Below are 18288 nucleotides of genomic sequence, written 5' to 3'. Positions count from 1 at the left end.
TTGTTGCTGCAGAATCTATTGCTGCAGCTCCTCTCTGCATTCCTTGCGGTTCCGCTCTGCTTAGCTTTTGTTGCTGCGCTATCTCTTGCTGCTCTACCTGTTCCTTCATTCTCCTTTCCTTCTGGCTTGTTTCCGTACCTGCACCTCCTGTGTGAACAGGACCCTACCTGTTCCTTCATACACCACACCAACCAGCCCTGTGTCTCTGCCGTTCCTTTCAGCCCTGTGTCTCTGCCGTACCTGCCAGCCCTGTGTCTCTGCCGTACCTGCCAGCCCTGTGTCTCTGCCGTACCTGCCAGCCCTGTGTCTCTGCTGTACCTGCCAGCCCTGTGTCTCTGCCGTACCTGCCAGCCCTGTGTCTCTGCTGTACCTGCCATCCCTGTGTCTCTGCCGTACCTGCCAGCCTACTCGTCTGAGTTTCAGCCATGCTCTTCTGCCAGTCCTGCCTGATGCCTGTACCTGTCCTAGTGTTCCTGTTCTTCAAGTGTGATCAGCAGCCACAGCCAGACACCACCCTGGAGTAGCACCTGGCAGCTACCTGCCGCACAAGCCTGACCTCTCCATCAGAGGCTCCAGTGAAGACCAAGGCAGCTGTCATAGTCACGCCCCTTCCAGGGTAGTCTGGTTCGTGGCACAGTGGGGCCACAAACTCCCTGAGCTCACGCCCACCAGTCAGGGCGTGAGCGTGACAGTAATGTTTCGACCCTACAGCTTGGACCTTTTTCAAACTCCGTGTGACATAGGAACAGAGAGAAAAATTGACTATTACTCTACAATAATACCTTACTTAGCTGTTTTTCTTTATTTTTCTTTGATATGTTCTTGTACATACTTGTTTCTAAAATATAGGACAGTATGTTGGTCCTTATAAGTTATACAGAGATTTGTACCATTTTTCTGTTCTTATTTTTTTTTCTCTCTTTCTTGAACCCTTAGGCTTCTTTCACACTTCCGTCGCTACGGGGCCATCGCTAAGCGACGGCGCGACGTAACGACGGACATTGTGAAAATTCGGCACAACGTGGGCAGCGGATGCAGTTTTTCCACTGCGCGGTAGGAAATGCAGGACCCAACGTACGAAAAAAGGTTCCCTTGAACGTTTTTTCGTGACGACGGTCCGCCAAAACACGACGCATCCAGTGCACGACGGACGCGATGTATGGCCATACGTCGCGATCCGTCAGCAATACAAGTCTATGGGAAAAAAACGCATCTTGCGGGCACATTTGCATGATGCGTTTTTTTCCCAAAACGACGCATTGCAACGAAGGCCAAACGACGCAAGTGTGAAAGTAGCCTTACTTGAGCACGACATCCTGTGTGCCATACATTCATATTTATGCTGTCCTATGTCCTTCAGCTGTGCAATCTAGGCGTTGCCCCCAAATCCCAGAATAGTAGAGAAGATCCAGGCCAGGGCTTGACCTCTTTCCCTGCTGTTCACCAGTGCGAGATGCACTTGCTGTAAGGATTATATCTCTCATCTAGCACCAGACCCCTGACTGTGTCACAAGCCCCACACCATGATGATCCCACTTTCAAACTTCACTGTTGGTATGGTGTTTTTGGGAAGATATGCAGTGCATTTTGGCCTCAAAACATGGTGTGCATTATGGCTTCCAAAGAGTTCAATTTTGTTCTTGTCTGACCAGACTATTAGGCTGGAGTCACACACAACGTATAAAAATACAGTCCGTTTTTTACAGACCAGATACGCAGAAATGTTCCCTTTACAGTGATCCGTATGTCATCCATAGGCAAGGTGTGGCTGCGTATTTTGCGCATGTAAACTTCCGTATGGCATCCGTACGGTGAGATTTTCTCGCTGGCTTGCAAAATGGACATAGAATGGATCCATGGGCTCAGAAAAAAAAATATATATATATACCGTATTTTCTGGCGTATAGGACGACTGGGCGTATAAGACGACCCCCAACTTTTCCATATAAAATATAAAATTTGGGATAAGCCCGCCGTATAAGACGGGGGTCAACTTATACGCCCAGTCATCTTATACGGCGTGTGGTTCCCAGGGTCTGGAGGAGAGGAGACTCTCCTTCAGGCTCTGGGATCCATAATCATGTAAAAATTAAAGAATAAAAATAAAAAACATGGATATACTCACCCTCGGACGGGCCCTGGATCACAGCGCTGCTAGCGTCTCACTCCGTTCCTAAGGAATGCAGTGAGTGAAGGACCTTCAGTGACGTCGCGGTCACATGAGCGGTCTGGTGACCTGACCGCTCATGTGACCGCGACGTCACTGAAGGTCCTTAACTCACCGCATTCTAAGGATCAGAGAGAGACGCTAGCAGCGCTGTGATCCAGGGCCCGTCCGAGGGTGAGTATATCCATGTTTTTTATTTTTATTCTTTATTTTTTACATGAATATTGATCCCAGGGCCTGAAGGAGAGTCTCCTCTCCTTCAGACCCTGGGAACCATCCAGGATCGCTCCCTGCACACCCCGTACCCGGCGTATAAGACGACCCCCGACTTTTGGGACAATTTTTAGGGGTTAAAAAATCGCCTTATACGCCGGAAAATACGGTATATATATATATATATATATATGTATATATATATATATATATATATAAAGCTGAATGTGTGTGTGTGTGTGTGTGTATGTCTGGGATTGGCATCTGCACCGTCGCAGCTACAGCCACAAAATTTTGCACAGTCACACGTCTGGACCCTGAGAGTGTCATAAGCTATGTTGTGAGGCGAAATTTTAACCCCGCGCGTTCCAATTCACCAAACAATTTTGCCCCTATCTACATAATGGGGAAAAAGTGAAAAGAAAAGTGTTGGAGACCTCGCAGCTACAGCCACAAAATTTTGTACAGTCACACGTCTGGACCCCGAGAGCGTCATAGGATATGTTGTGAGGTGAAATTTTAACCCCACGCTTTCCAATTCACCAAACAATTTTGCCCCTATCTACATAATCGGGAAAAGTGAAAGGAAAAGTGTTGGAGGTAAATTGACAGCTGTCAGATGTGAACAAGGGGGACTTAAAGAATGAGAGCGATGGCGCAAAAGAGTATATACCGTACAGTTGCTAAGGTGGGGCCCCGACATGGGATACTCATCACCCACGGGGATATGAACACACACTACCACGTGCTTGAACACATATTACTGCTCACTATCCCCAGTCCCACACGCCCGGTGCCTCGGGGTGATCCTCTTTCAAGCCACATATCCAAGCCCTTGCCTCCTCCTGTCGTCTCAAACTCAAAAATATTTCCCGGATCCGTGCTTTCCTTGACCGCAACACTGCAAAAACGCTAGTGCATGCCCTTATCTCCCGCCTCGACTACTGCAACCTCCTACTCTCTGGACTCCCCTCTAGCACTCTGGCACCACTCCAATCCATCCTACACTCTGCTGCCCGACTAATCCACCTGTCCCCCCGCTATTCCCCAGCCTCTCCCCTGTGTCAAGCCCTTCACTGGCTTCCTATCGCCCAGAGACTCCAGTTCAAAACCCTCACACTGACATACAAAGCCATCCACAACCTGTCTCCTCCATACATCTGTGACATGGTCTCCCGGTACCTACCTACACGCGACCTCCGATCCTCCCAAGACCTCCTTCTCTACTCCCCTCTCATCTCTTCTTCCCATAACCGCATCCAAGACTTCTCCCGTGCTTCCCCCATACTCTGGAACTCTCTACCCCAACACATCAGACTTGCGCCTACCATAGAAACCTTCAAAAAGAACCTGAAGACTCATCTCTTCCGACAAGCCTACAGCCTGCAGTGATCCTCAACCTACTGAACAGCCGCACAGCCAGCTCTTCCCTCTCCTAGTGTATCCTCACCCACCCCCTGCAGACTGTGAGCCCTCGCGGGCAGGGTCCTCCCTCCTTATGTACTCGTGTGCCTTGTTATCTGCTCATGTTTAATGTAATTGTCTATATTTGCCCCGTATTCACATGTAAAGCGCCATGGAATAAATGGCGCTATAAAAATGTATAATAATAATAATATTACCCTCAGCACACATTTCACCACACATACACCAACCTCGCCACATAAAAGTCGAAACACAAAAGTTGCCGCTCAAAACTCGCCACGCGCAAAACTCGCCACGCGCAAAACTCGCCACATGCAAAAACTAGGCTCACGCAAAACTCGCCACAAGTGCAAAACTCACCTCAGGGAAAACTCGCCACACGCAAAACTTGCACACGCGGAAAAATTGCCACATGCACAAAAGTTGCAACACATGCAAAAGTTGCCTCACACAAAACTTGCACATACTCAAAAGGCACCACACATAAAACACAAAACTTGCTGCACACAACTTGCTACACTAACCTGTCACATGCAACTCAACACACAAAAAGTTGCTACACGCATGTTGCCACACAAAACTCATCTCACAAAAGTCGCTATATGCATGTCGCCACACGCAACTCAACACACACAACTTGACAAACGAAACTCGCCCTAAAACACACACAAGTGTGGTATTATCCTTCAAAAATAAAAATCTGATCAATAAGCAAACTACAAGAGCAACAAATGTACCATATAGGAAATACGGCAGCTGTCAGTCACATGACTTGTCTTTTATGTGTATGTGTGAGCTAATATATACTGCCAGGGGGAGGGCTTCCTGTTGGCGGGGGATTTATCAGGCTGCCAATTTAGCTTACAAATACTGAGGTAAAAATACTGAGCAAATAACGTGTGAACGAGGTCTAATACAGGAGGAGATGACACACAGGTATATACTATATACAGGGGAGATGGCACACAGATATATACTATATACAGGAGAGATGACACACAGGTATACACTATATAGAGGAGGAGATGACATACAGGTACATACTATATGCAGGAGGAGATGACATACAGGTATATCCTATATACAGGTATATCCTATATACAGGAGGAGATGACACACGTATATACTATATACAGGAGCAGATGACCTACAGGTATATACTGTATACAGGAGGAGATGACATACAGGTATATGCTATATATAGAAGATGACATACAGGTATATACTATATACAGGAGGAGATGACACACAGATATATACTATATACAGGGGAGATGACACACAGGTATATACTATATATAGGAGGAGATGACATACAGGTATATACTATATATAGAAGGAGATGACATACAGGTATATACTATATATAGGAGGCAATGACACAGGTATATACTATATACAGGGGAGATGACACACAGCAGGTATATACTATATACAGGTGAGATGACATACAGGTATATGCTATATACAGGAGATGACATACAGGTGTATACTATATATAAGGGAGATGACAAACATGTATATACTGAGGTGAAAATGAGAGGTGTGAGGTGAAAATGAAAAGGTGTGAGTGGAAAATAGTGGAGTGATCGGAAAATGACAGATGTGAGGTCGAAATGACAAGTGTTGGGGGGGAATGAGAGGTGTGAGGGAGAAAATGAGAGATGTGAGGGGGAAAATGAAAGATGTGATTGGGAAAATGAGAGGCGTGATGGGAAAATAAGAGAAGTGAGGTGCTATAACTATCCACAGATATTTACTATGCCCAGGCAACGCCGGGCTCTTCAGCTAGTATATATATATTCCTCACTACTCATGTTAGAAGTGCCTGTGTGCAAAATTTGGGAGCTCTAGGTGTTAAAATAAAGGGTTAAATCACAGAAAAAACTGGCATGGGCTCCCGCACGATTTTCTCTGCCAGAGTGGGAAAGCCAGTGACTGAGGGCAGATATTAATAGCCTAGAGAGGGACCATGGTTATTGGCCCCCCTGGCTAAAAACATCTGCCCCTAGCCACCCCAGAAAAGGAACATCTGTAATATGCGCCTATTCTGTCACTTAGCCTCTCTCTTCTCACTCCCCTGTAGTGATGGGATATGGGGTAATAAAGGGTTAATGTCACCTTGCTAATGTAAGGTGACATTAAGCTTGGTTAATAATGGAGAGATGTCAATAAGACACCTATCCATTATTAATCCAATAGTAATAAAGGGTTAAAAAAACACATTATGAATAAAATATTTTAATGAAATAAATACACATTGGGTTTTAACATCTTTATTGTACTCGCAATCCAACTGACGACCCTTGTCTTCTGAAAAAAAGGGAAAATAAAAAAACAACAATATCCCATACCTGTGCTACACCGGAGATACACGAGTCAAATAATTGCCAAAATGTTACTAGCAAAACACATTTATTAGATTTTCAATGAAAATCATACATATCATATAGAGTTGAATTCAAATAGAAAAATGTGACTGCATCCATGGATACAGTAATCCAGGTGCAACAGATCTGGACACAGGAAGAGTAAATCACAATGCATTCACAGTTCTAGATGTATACACATAGGTGCTAATAACCCGGATGCATAGCAAACAAAATGGGCGTTACCTGTGCACAATAGCACTAACAATGCCCATATAGCTGCCCACATCAAACATAACCGGATCGCACCGTGTGAAAGATAGTAAGCAAATAAAGGGTTAATTACCCATAGGTCGCAAAGTGTCCCGTCTGGCCGCTGGATATAGACCCCAACGTGCGTTTTGCGTGTATGTGTTCCCTATCCTGGCATGCATGGTCTCCTTATCCCTATTCTGGTATGCATGGCCCCCTCATCCCTATCCTGGTGTGCATGGCCTCCTCATCCCCATCCTGGTATTATGTATGCCCCCCTCCAATGTGCCCCCCTTATCTCTAGCCTGGTAGGCATGTCCCACTCATCCCTATCCTGGTATGCATGGTCCCCATCTCCATCCTAGTATTCATGGCTCAATTCTTATCCTGGTATGATTGTCCCCAATCCACATCTTGGTATGCCTGGACCCGTCAGAAAAACATAAAAAAAACAAACCATTACATTTACCTTCCTGCGCTCCCTCGCAGCGTCTTGTTCCGGGGCCAGCAACTGCTTTATATTTGTAAGTAGCACATTGCAGCGATGTCATACGCTGCTTACAAGCCAAAGGACAGCTGACAGAATACTCACTGCTCTGCACACTGGGACTATGTGCGTGGAGAGCAGCGAGTATTCATTGCTCTTTAGTAGTACACACAGTGTCAACTGCCGGCTTTCTGCAGCTGCTGGGTGGTAATGTGTCCCCGCTACTAAAGGGAATGAATATTCACCGCATTCCACACCTATGGGAATGGAGCGCAGTGACTATTCATTTCTCTTAGGTAGCTGGCACACGTGACCATCCGGCAGCTGAGGGAAGTCGGCGGCTGACGCTGTGCTCGCTAAAAAAAAAAAAGCGAGCAATGAATAAAGTGAGTACTGCCCTCCACGCACATTGTCTCGGCGTGCAGAGTGGTGAGTATTCCGGTAGTTGTCCTTCGGCTTGTAAGCAGCACATGACGTCACTGCCATGCGCTGCTTACAAGCATATAGCAGCTGCTGGCATCGGAACAATACACTGCGAGGGAGCGCAGGAAGGTAAGTGTGATGTTTTGGGTTTTTTATGTTTTTCTGATGGGTCCATACATACCAGGACAGGAATGTGGGCTAATCATACCAGGACAGGGATATATGAATGGGGGGTGATTGGAACGTTTCTATTTTTTTAATTTTTGTAATATTTTTAAAAACATTTTAAATATTTTAAAAACATTTTTTTTCTTACGTTACATTTGCCTCAGTAGTCTCCATGCTACATAGAGCAGGGCTTCATCAGCAGAAATGCTCACTTTCTATGAGTGCCTACTTCTGGGCGGCACACATAGCTACCTGGCTATGACAACCACAGAGGTCTGCTGCAGATCCCTGGTTGTCCTGCCAACTCATCGGCGACCCACGGTCATGTAAGGCGGGCGTCAATGGGCGGGATTAGTGATGCGCTTCCGTCGCGAGCATGTTAACCCCTTCGCGCCGCAGGCAATTTTCATTTTTGCATTTGTTTTTCGCTCCCCTTCTTCCCAGAGCCATAACTTTTTTTATTTTTCCAACAATATGGCCATGTGAGAGCTTGTTTTTTTTGTGGGACAAGTTGTATTTTTGACCTGCACCATTGGTTTTACCATATTGTGTACTCAAAAATGGGAAAAAAATTCCAAATGCGGTGAAATTGGAAAAAAAATGCAATTCCACAACTTTTTGGGGATTTTTTTTTACCATGTTCACCAAATGCTAAAACTGACCTGTCATTATGATTCTCCGGGTCATTACATGTTTACAGACACCAAACATGTCTGGGTTCTTTTTTATTTAAGTGGTGAAGAAAAAATCCAAATAACAATAAATAACAGAAAATAATAACAATAAAAAAAATAAAATAATTGCACCATTTTCTGAGACCCGTAGCGTCTCCATTTTTCGTGTTACGTGAGGGGTTATTAGCATGCCGAGTTGTTGTTTTAATTGGTACCATTTTGGTGCAGATCAGATCTTTTGATCACCTATTATTGCAATGTTGTGGCGACCAAAAAAACCCCTAATTCTGGTGTTTTGACTTTTTTTCTCACTATGCCGTTTTGCGATCAGGTTAATCCTTTTTTTATTGGTAGATCGAGCGATTCTGCACACTGCGATACCAAATATATGTATGTTTGATTTTTGTTATGTTATTTTGAATGGGGCAAAAGGAGGGTGATTTAAACTTTTCAGATTTTTTGTTTAAATATTTTTTTAAACATGGTTTTTTTTTTCCAACTTTTGGCATGCTTCAATAGTCTCTATGGGAGACTAGAAACTGCCATAACCCGACCGGCTCTGCTACATACAGGCGATGATCAGTTCACCTCTGTGTAGCAGAATATCTCACTTGCTATGAGCACCGACCACCAGGCTGCGCTCACAGCAAGCCGGCAGTGACAACTATAGAGGTCTCCAGAAGACATCTAGTTGTCATGCCAACCCATCAGTGACCCATGATCACGTGACGGGGGTCACTGATGATCGGATTTCCAGCCCGATGGCCGGAAGCGCATGTTAAATGCCTCTGTCATAGTTTGACAGCAGCATTTAACGGGTTAATAGCCACAGGTGGATTGCGATTCCACCCATGGCTGTTACGGGCACATCTCAGCTGTTCTAAACAGCTGACATTTGCCGGGAAAGATGTGGGCTCACTGCCGGAGCCCACATCAAAGGGAGAGAAGCGACATGTGCAGTACTAGTACGGCGCATGTCACAAAGGGGTTAAATGCCGCTGTCAGAGATTGACAGTGGCATTTAACATGTTTACAGTCATGGGTGGATCGCAGTTCCACCCGTGGCTTTTCTGTTCAAATCAGCTGACATGTCCTGGAAAAGTTACAGGCTTGTCGCCGAGCCCGAAGCAAACAGGGGGAGCCCACCTTGGACGTACCTATATCTAAGATGGTTAAGGATATAAAAATTAAAAGTTTAAAAATTGCTAATCTTTCACTATTTTTGCAAAAATTCAAAAGTTTTCACAAATAAATGCAAAACAGATCAACCTAAATGTACCACTATAATGAAATACAATATGCCACGAAGAAACAATTCTGAATCACTGGGATCCACTGAAGCGTTCCAGAGTTAATATCACATGAACTGACACTGGTCAAATTTAAAAAATTGGTCATGGACATTTAGGTCAAAATTGGCTATGTACAGTGCCTTGCGAAAGTATTTGGCCCCCTGGAACTTTTCAATCTTTTCCCACATATCATGCTTCAAACATAAAGATACTAAATGTAAATTTTTGGTGAAGAATCAACAACAAGTGGAACACAGTTGTGAATTTGAACGAAATGTATTGGTTATGTTGTATTGTATTGTAATTGTATTGGTGCAATATTATTTGGCCCTGGGGTGGATTAAGGGTAGCCAGGGCCCCGGGCTGTTCACACACTGTGGCCCCCCCCCCCCCCCCCCCGGTCATGTGACGGGGGTCATGATATACCCGAACCAGATTATTCCAGAAAAATGGACGTGGCCCTACTCTACTGTAACCTATTTAATATTTGTTAAGATCTGCAATACAATTTAGGTATATCTTGACCAATAATATCACATACAAGGAACAAATACCACCGTACCATGACCAGACCACAAATTACAACCACAGTGATCGAATAATATCACATGCAAGGAACAAATACCACCGCACCATGTCAAGACCACATATTACCACTTGGTGACCAAATAGCACATACAAGGGACAAATACCACAACACCATTTCCAGACCACATATTACCACCACATAGTGACTGAATACTACAATACTGATCAGTAAAAAAAAAACAAAAAAACACAATACTATCACCATAAGTGCCAGTATTCACAGGAGATCTGTACTTAGTATGCAGTGTCTGTGTAGAGGTAATACAGTGATCACTGGTGACATTGTACACAGGACCTCTGTATATAGTATACAGTGTATAGTGTCAGTGTATAGGTAACACTGACTCACCAGTGACGTCTCTAGGTGAAGTCCTTCATCTTTCATCCACCACAGACCGCCATCATTTCTTCCAGCCAGGACTCGTTTCTGCAGGAAATAACACAGTTATCTCGAGCGCCGCTTGTAGAACACATTACTTAATTTTTCACAACTTCTACATTACACCACATGAAGAGAAAAAGGCAATATAGTGTCACTCTGCACAGTAACAGGACCGCCCCCCCATTTAAAACAGTATACTCAAAAAATAAAATAAATACATCACTGCAGTAATATCCCTTAATTAGCCCCTATGGTAATACTATTCCCCACCCCATGTATCTCATTCCTCGCTCCAGCCATATGAGCTCCCCATCCTGCCCCATCTGTCTCCATCGTATCCATCCTGCCCCATGATCCAATCCTGCCCCATGTCTTTCTTTCTACCCCGTGTCTCCAATCATGCCCCGTGTCTACATTCTGCCCATGCCTCCAGTCCTGCCCCCAGTGTGTCCAGCAATCTGCCCCAGTGTGTCCAGCATATTACCCCCACTGTCTCCAGCAATCTGCCCCACTGTCTCCAGCAATCTGCCCCACTGTCTCCAGCAATCTGCCCCACTGTCTCCAGCAATCTGCACCACTGTCTCCAGCAATCTGCCCCCAGTGTGTCCTCCAATCTGCCCCAGTGTCTCCAGCATTTCCCCCCAGTGTGTCCTCCAGCATTGCCCTCAGTGTGTCCTCCAGCAATCTGCCCCACTGTCTCCAGCATTGCCCCCGTGTGTCCTCCAGCAATCTGCCCCGTCTCCAGCATTGCCCCACTGTCTCCAGCATTGCCCCACTGTCTCCAGCATTGCCCCACTGTCTCCAGCATTGCCCCACTGTCTCCAGCATTGCCCCACTGTCTCCAGCAATTTGCCCCACTGTCTCCAGCAATCTGCCCCACTGTCTCCAGCATTGCCCCCAGTGTGTCCTCCAATCTGCCCCAGTGTCTCCAGCATTGCCCCCCAATGTGTCCTCCAGCATTACCCCCCAGTGTGTCCTCCAGCATTGCCCCCCAGTGTGTCCTCCAGCAATCTGCCCCACTGTCTCCAGCATTGCCCCACTGTCCCCAGCATTGCCCCACTGTCATGATTCCAATGGCAGGGAATCACAAAAGGACAAGCACCAACGAGCTCTAGGGTGATGGAACCTGAGCTGACCGCGACCCTAAACCTGAACACACAAATAACAATAGCCGGGGAACGTGCCTACGTTGATCCTAGACGTCTCGCACCAGCCGAAGATCTAACTTCCCCTATTAGAAGAAACAAAGACCTCTCTTGCCTCCAGAGAAATACCCCACAGAAATAGCAGCCCCCCACATATAATGACGGTGAAATGAGAGGAAGGCACATACACAGTATGAAAACAGATTCAGCAAAATGAGGCCCGCTAAAACTAGATAGCAGAGGATACAAAAGTAAACTGCGCGGTCAGCAAAAAACCCTTCAAAAAAACCATCCTGTAATTACTTGAACTCATGTTCCAACTCATGGAACATGAGGAGCAATTACAGCCCGCTAGAGCAACCAGCAGCAAAGAAACCATTATATGCAAGCTGGACAAGACAAAAATAAAGCAAAACGTGGAACAAGAAAATCAAAAACTTAGCTTGTCCTGAAGATTACTGAAGCCAGAAGCTGAGGTAACAAAACACTCTGATAACCTTGATAGCCGGCGGGGAAATGACAAGAAAGCCCGGTTAAATAGGAAACTCCCAAATCCTAATAGAACAGGTGGACACCAGAGACAGCAGAACACAAATCACCCAGTACCATCAGTAACCACCAGAGGGAGCCCAAAAACAGAACTCACAACACCCCACTGTCTCCAGCATTGCCCCACTGTCTCCAGCATTGCCCCACTGTCCCCAGCATTGCCCCACTGTCCCCAGCATTGCCCCACTGTCCCCAGCATTGCCCCACTGTCCCCAGCATTGCCCCACTGTCCCCAGCATTGCCCCACCGTCTCCAGCAATCTGCCCCACCGTCTCCAGCAATCTGCCCCACTGTCTCCAGCAATCTGCCCCACTGTCTCAAGCATTGCCCCCAGTGTGTCCTCCAGCAATCTGCCCCAGTGTCTCCAGCATTGCCCCAGTGTGTCCTCCAGCATTGCCCCCAGTGTGTCCAGCATTGCCCCCCAGTGTGTCCTCCAACCTGCCCCAGTGTGTCCAGCATTGCCCCCCAGTGTGTCCTCCAGCATTGCCCCCAGTGTGTCCTCCAGCATTGCCCCCCAGTGTGTCCTCCAGCATTGCCCCCAGTGTGTCCTCCAACCTGCCCCAGTGTCTCCAGCATTGCCCCCCCAGTGTGTCCTCCCTCCAGCATTGCCCCCCAGTGTGTCCACCGTTTAACTGATAAAAAAAAAAAAAGTCTCCTCACCTGTCCGCGCTCCCGGCGGCGAGCTCCCTGCAGCAGCGCACACTCGCCGGCGACTGACAATGACGTCAGACGCAGGCGACGTGTGTGCTGCGGCCGACTTCAGCTGCCAGCCTCCAATTGGCTGGCGGCTGTTGTTGTTAACTATTGACGTGCGGGCGCGCGCCCGCACATCAATAGGAAACCGCCGCAGCGCCGGAGAGGGCCCGGTGAGCAGATGAGAAGGGGCCCAATGCGGGCCCCCTCTCTCTGCCCACCGGGTCCGGGGGCACATAAACGCCGCCCGGCGGGCATTCACAGACGATTATCAGAGAGTTAATCTGTGCGGTAGCCCAGGGCCCCCCCAGACCACTGGGCCCTGGGCTACCGCCCATATTGACCCTCTGATAATCCGCCCCTGATTTGGCCCCTTTACGTTCAGTTCATCAAACTCACTCCAGAAGTTCATTGTGGATCTCTGAATGATCTAATGTTGTTCCTAAATGCCTAATGATGATAAATATACCGTATATACTCGAGTATAAGCCGGCCCGAGTATAAGCCGACCCCCCTAATTTTGCCACAAAAAACTGGGAAAACTTATTGACTCGAGTATAAGTCTAGGGTGGAAAATGCAGCAGCTACCGGTGAATTTCAAAAATAAAAATAGATGCTCCATACCGTTCATTATGGCCCCATAGATGCTCCATATAAAACTGTGCCACATATAATGCTCTGCACCGTTCAGTATGGCCCCATAGATGCTCCACATAAAGCTACCCCATATAGAATGCTCTGCACCGTTCAGTATATGGCCCCATAGATGCTCCACATAAAGCTGTGCCACATATAATGCTCTGTACCGTTGATTATGGCCCCATAGATGCTCCACATAAAGCTGTGCCATATATAATGCTCTGCACTGTTCAGTATGGCCCCATAGATGCTCCCCATAAAGCTGCCCCATATATAATGCTCTGCACCGTTCAGTATGGCCCCATAGATGCTCCACATAAAGCTGTGCCATATAGAATGCATATGTAATGCTCTGCACCGTTCAGTATGGCCCCATAGATGCTCCCCTGTTATGAACAGGTGATCCAGAACCACAATGGACCTAGTGGTTAAGAGCACACAGTGACCTGATAGTTACTAACATAGGACGAGCTCTGAGACGTGGGAACTCTGCTGACCGCAATCCCTAATCCTATAATACCACACTAGAGGTAGCCATGGATTGCGCCTAACGCTCCCTATGCAACTCGGCACAGCCTGAGAAACTAACTAGCCCTGAAGATAGAAAAATAAAGCCTACCTTGCCTCAGAGAAATTCCCCAAAGGAAAAGGCAGCCCCCCACATATAATGACTGTGAGTTAAGATGAAAATACAAACACAGAGATGAAATAGATTTTAGCAAAGTGAGGCCCGACTTACTGAACAGACCGAGGATAGGAAAGATAGCTTTGCGGTCAGCACAAAAACCTACAAACAACCACGCAGAGGGGGCAAATAGACCCTCCGCACCGACTAACGGTACGGAGGTGCTCCCTCTGCGTCTCAGAGCTTCCAGCAAGCAAGAAAAACCAATATAGCAAGCTGGACAGAAAATATAGCAAACAAAAGTAACACAAGCAAAACTTAGCTTATGCAGGGCAGACAGGCCACAAGAACGATCCAGGAGAAAGCAAGACCAATACTGGAACATTGACTGGAGGCCAGGAACAAAGAACTAGGTGGAGTTAAATAGAGCAGCACCTAACGACTTAACCTCGTCACCTGTGGAAGGAAACTCAGAAGCCGCAGCCCCACTCACATCCACCAGAGGAAGCTCATAGACAGAACCAGCCGAAGTACCACTCATGACCACAGGAGGGAGCTTGACCACAGAATTCACAACACTCCCCATAAAGCTGCCCCATATATAATGCTCTGCACCGTTCAGTATGGCCCCATAGATGCTCCACATAAAGCTGCCCCATATAGAATGCTATGCACCGTTCATTATGGCCCCATATAAATCTGTGCAATATATAATGCTGCTGCAATAAAAAAAAAAATTAAAAAACGACATACTCACCTCTCTTGCTTGCAGCTCCTCAGCGTCCCGTCTCGGCGTCTCTCCGCACTGACTGTTCAGGCAGAGGGCGGCGCGCACACTAGTACGTTATCGCGCCCTCTGACCTGAACAGTCACTGCAAGAGGACGTGAAAACGGAACGGGGACAGGTAACTATGACATATTTACCTGCTCCCGGCATCCCTGGCTCCTTCCCCCGGACAGCTGGTCTCCGGGTGCCGCAGCCTCTTCCTCTGTCAGCGGTCACCGTTACCGCTCATTAGAGAAATGAATATGCGGCTCCACCCCTATGGGAGTGGAGTCCATATTCATAACTTTAATGAGCGGTACCATGTGACCGCTGAACAGGGGAAGAGCTGCGGCACCGAAGACCGTGGGACGGGCAGGAGGAGCGCCGGGACTAGGTGAGTATGCGACACGCTCTCTCCCCCTCACCCGCCGACCCCACCGCCGACCGTGACTCGAGTATAAGCCGAGAGGGGCACTTTCAGCCCAAAAATTTGGGCTGAAAATCTCGGCTTATACTCGAGTATATACGGTAATCAAGTCTCCATATAAATGCACCTGCTCTGTGATAGTCTCAGGGTTCTGTTTGAAGCACAGGGAACATCATGAAGACCAAGGAACACAACAGACAGGTCCGTGATATTGTTTTGGAGACGTTTAAAGCCGAATTTGGATACGAAATGATTTCTAAAACTTTAAACATCCCAAGGAGCACTGTGCAAGCGATCATATTGAAATGGAAGGAGTATCATACCACTGCAAATCTACCAAGACCCGTCCGTCCCTCTAAACTTTCATCTCAAACAAGGAGAAGACTGATCAGAGATGCAGCCAAGAAACCCATGATCACTCTGGATGAACTGCAGAGATCTACAGCTGAGGAGGGACAGTCTGTCCATAGGACAACAATCAGTCGTACACTGTACAAATCTGGCCTTTATGGAAGAGTGGCAAGAAGAAAGCCATTTCTCAAAGATATCCATAAAAGGTGCTGTTTAAAGTTTTCAACAAGCCACCTGGGAGACACACCAAACATGTGGAAGAAGGTGCTCTGGTCAGATGAAACCAAAATCGAACTTTTTGGCAACAATGCCAAACGATGTGTTTGGGTAAAGGCAACACAGCTCATCACCCTGAACACACCATCTCCACTGTCAAACATGGTGGTGGCAGCATCATGGTTTTGGCCTGCTTTTTTTCAGCAGGGACAGGGAAGATGGTTAAAATTGATGGGAAGATGGACGGAGCCAAATACATGACCATTCTTGAAGAAAACCTGTTGGAGTCTGCAGATTTGTCTTCCAACAAGACAATGATTCCAAACATAAAGCAAAATATACAATGGAATGTTCACAAATAAAAGTATCCAGGTGATGGCCAAGTCAAAGTCCAGACCTCATTTCAATCAAGAATCCGTGGAAAGAGCTGAGAACTGCTGTTCACAAACGATCTCCATCAAACCTCACTGAGCTCGAGCTGTTTGCCAAGGAAAAATGGGCAAGAATTTCAGTCTCTCAATGTACAAAACTGATAGAGATATACCCCCAGCGACTTGCAGCTGTAATCGCAGCAAAAGGTGGCGCAACAAAGTATTAAGTTAAAGGGGCCGAATAATATTGCACGCCCCACTTTTCAGTTTTTGAATTTCCACAAAAATTTAAAATTACCAATAGTGATGTGCGAATATACTCGTTACTCGAGATTTCTCGAGCATGCTCGGGGGTCCTCCAAGTATTTTTTAGTGCTCGGAGATTTAGTTTTTCTTGCCGCAGCTGTATGATTTACATCTGTTAGCCAGCATAAGTACATGTGGGGGTTGCTAGGGAATCCCCACATGTACTTATGCTGGCTAACAAATGTAAATCATTCAGCTGCGGCAAGAAAAACTACATCTCCGAGTACTAAAAAAATACTCTGTGGACCCCTTAACATGCTCGAGAAATCTCGAGTAACGAGTATATTCGCTCATCACTAATAACCAATAAATTTTGTTCGACTTCACAATTGTGTTCCACTTGTTGATTCTTCACCAAAAATTTACATTGGGTATCATTATGTTTGAAGCATGATATGTGGGAAAAGGTTGAAAAGTTCCAGGGGGCCGAATACGTTTGCAAGGCACTATAGCTAAGGGGTTAATCTTTGTCAGTATCTTTAGTGGCTGTAGTTATATGTAAATAAATAATTGGCCCAGTGAAGAGATGGTTCTAATGGTTTTAATTGGTTATAATTTTTACAATCTGTTGATAGGTCGGTTGCTAATATTTTTTTTTTCTTTTTCTGTTGTAGAGATTTAGATCAAGCTGCAGAAACTGCAATTGAGCATAAAAATGAAAATGAAATGAACATGGTTCTGTCAAAATGTTCTTCGGTCAGCGGTTCTTCTGCAGCAGAGAAGATTGAGCGTGCCAAGGCACAGCTACTCAAAAAGTAATCAGTCGTAATAAAGAAAAACTTAAGTCATCCCGACCCATTGATAATCCCATGCAGAAGAAATGCGTGCAGAGCCAAGACATATAGTATTGTTAATAAACAAGATGTTTATAACTTGTAAACTATTGCTCTGTTTTCCACAACGTTCGGCCTTCTGCATACTGTGTTTACAGACACAAAAAGCCAGTTGTGGCTTGGGAAGGAAAAAGTCCATCAGACTGTATGTTCTAAAAATAAAGGATAAGCTGAAATATAACAAACAAGCTTGTGTGACATTACTTGTGATCTCCCATTTTAGGTGTAAAGATATTCGTAATAGAATAATTTCATGGACAGATCCTGATAAAGGGCTTGTCCAGGCATAGGCTACAAGTCACAGACTTGCGAATCCTCACATCGTGCAAACTGCACATTTTGAGGATTCTCCAGTGTTGAGAGCAACGGGCTTGTGCCTACAAGTATGCAATTTGTATAGAAGCTGTCAGCGGTGACCAGACAAAAGCCCACAGGAAAATTGCCCACATGGAAAATTGCCCACACAGAAAATTGGCATGAACTCATTTGAACTGTAGCGGGTAACTTTTCTGAATATTTTTTCCTGCTACAGTTCCAATGAGTTTATGCCACCAGGGGGTGCAGCTTCGGTGATGGCACCGCAAGTCACCAAAGCATCCCTGCATTCCCCAATCTTTTACAGCTGGGAGCGGCTGCATTAGCAGGCTCCTGGTTGTAAATGTATTTAACCCCTTCAGATGGATTTACAGTGTGGGACATGACTGTTTGGCGGACAGGTATGGGATATTGTTGTTTTTATTTTTTTACAGGAGAATGAGGGTCTTCAGTTGGATTGAGCGTACAATAAAGATACTAAAACCCTACTGTATATGTTTATTTATTTCATTCAAATACTTTATTCTTAGTGTTGTTTCTGATGTTGCACATCTCGTATCTTTACAGCATAGACAATTGCCTTCAGATGACCCCAAAGATAAAAGTCTAAGG

The 18288-nt window shown here is 46.0% G+C and overlaps 1 protein-coding gene across 1 annotated transcript in view; it reads left to right on the top strand.

Annotated features, from left to right (window-relative positions):
• The window catches only part of VPS16 (VPS16 core subunit of CORVET and HOPS complexes), a 412925-nt gene extending 395376 nt beyond the window's left edge, over positions 1-17549 (top strand). The window contains exon 24 of the mRNA XM_069733839.1: positions 17143-17549. Coding sequence (XP_069589940.1) covers positions 17143-17287 — 145 coding nt within the window. The 3' untranslated portion in view covers positions 17288-17549. The remainder of the gene's footprint in view (positions 1-17142) is intronic.
• Positions 17550-18288: the final 739 nt, after the last annotated feature.

Source organism: Ranitomeya imitator, chromosome 7 (assembly GCF_032444005.1).
Source record: "Ranitomeya imitator isolate aRanImi1 chromosome 7, aRanImi1.pri, whole genome shotgun sequence".
NCBI lineage: Eukaryota > Metazoa > Chordata > Amphibia > Anura > Dendrobatidae > Ranitomeya > Ranitomeya imitator.
The sequence above is the reverse complement of the archived record's forward strand: the minus strand, read 5'-3'. Positions and strand labels throughout refer to the sequence as shown.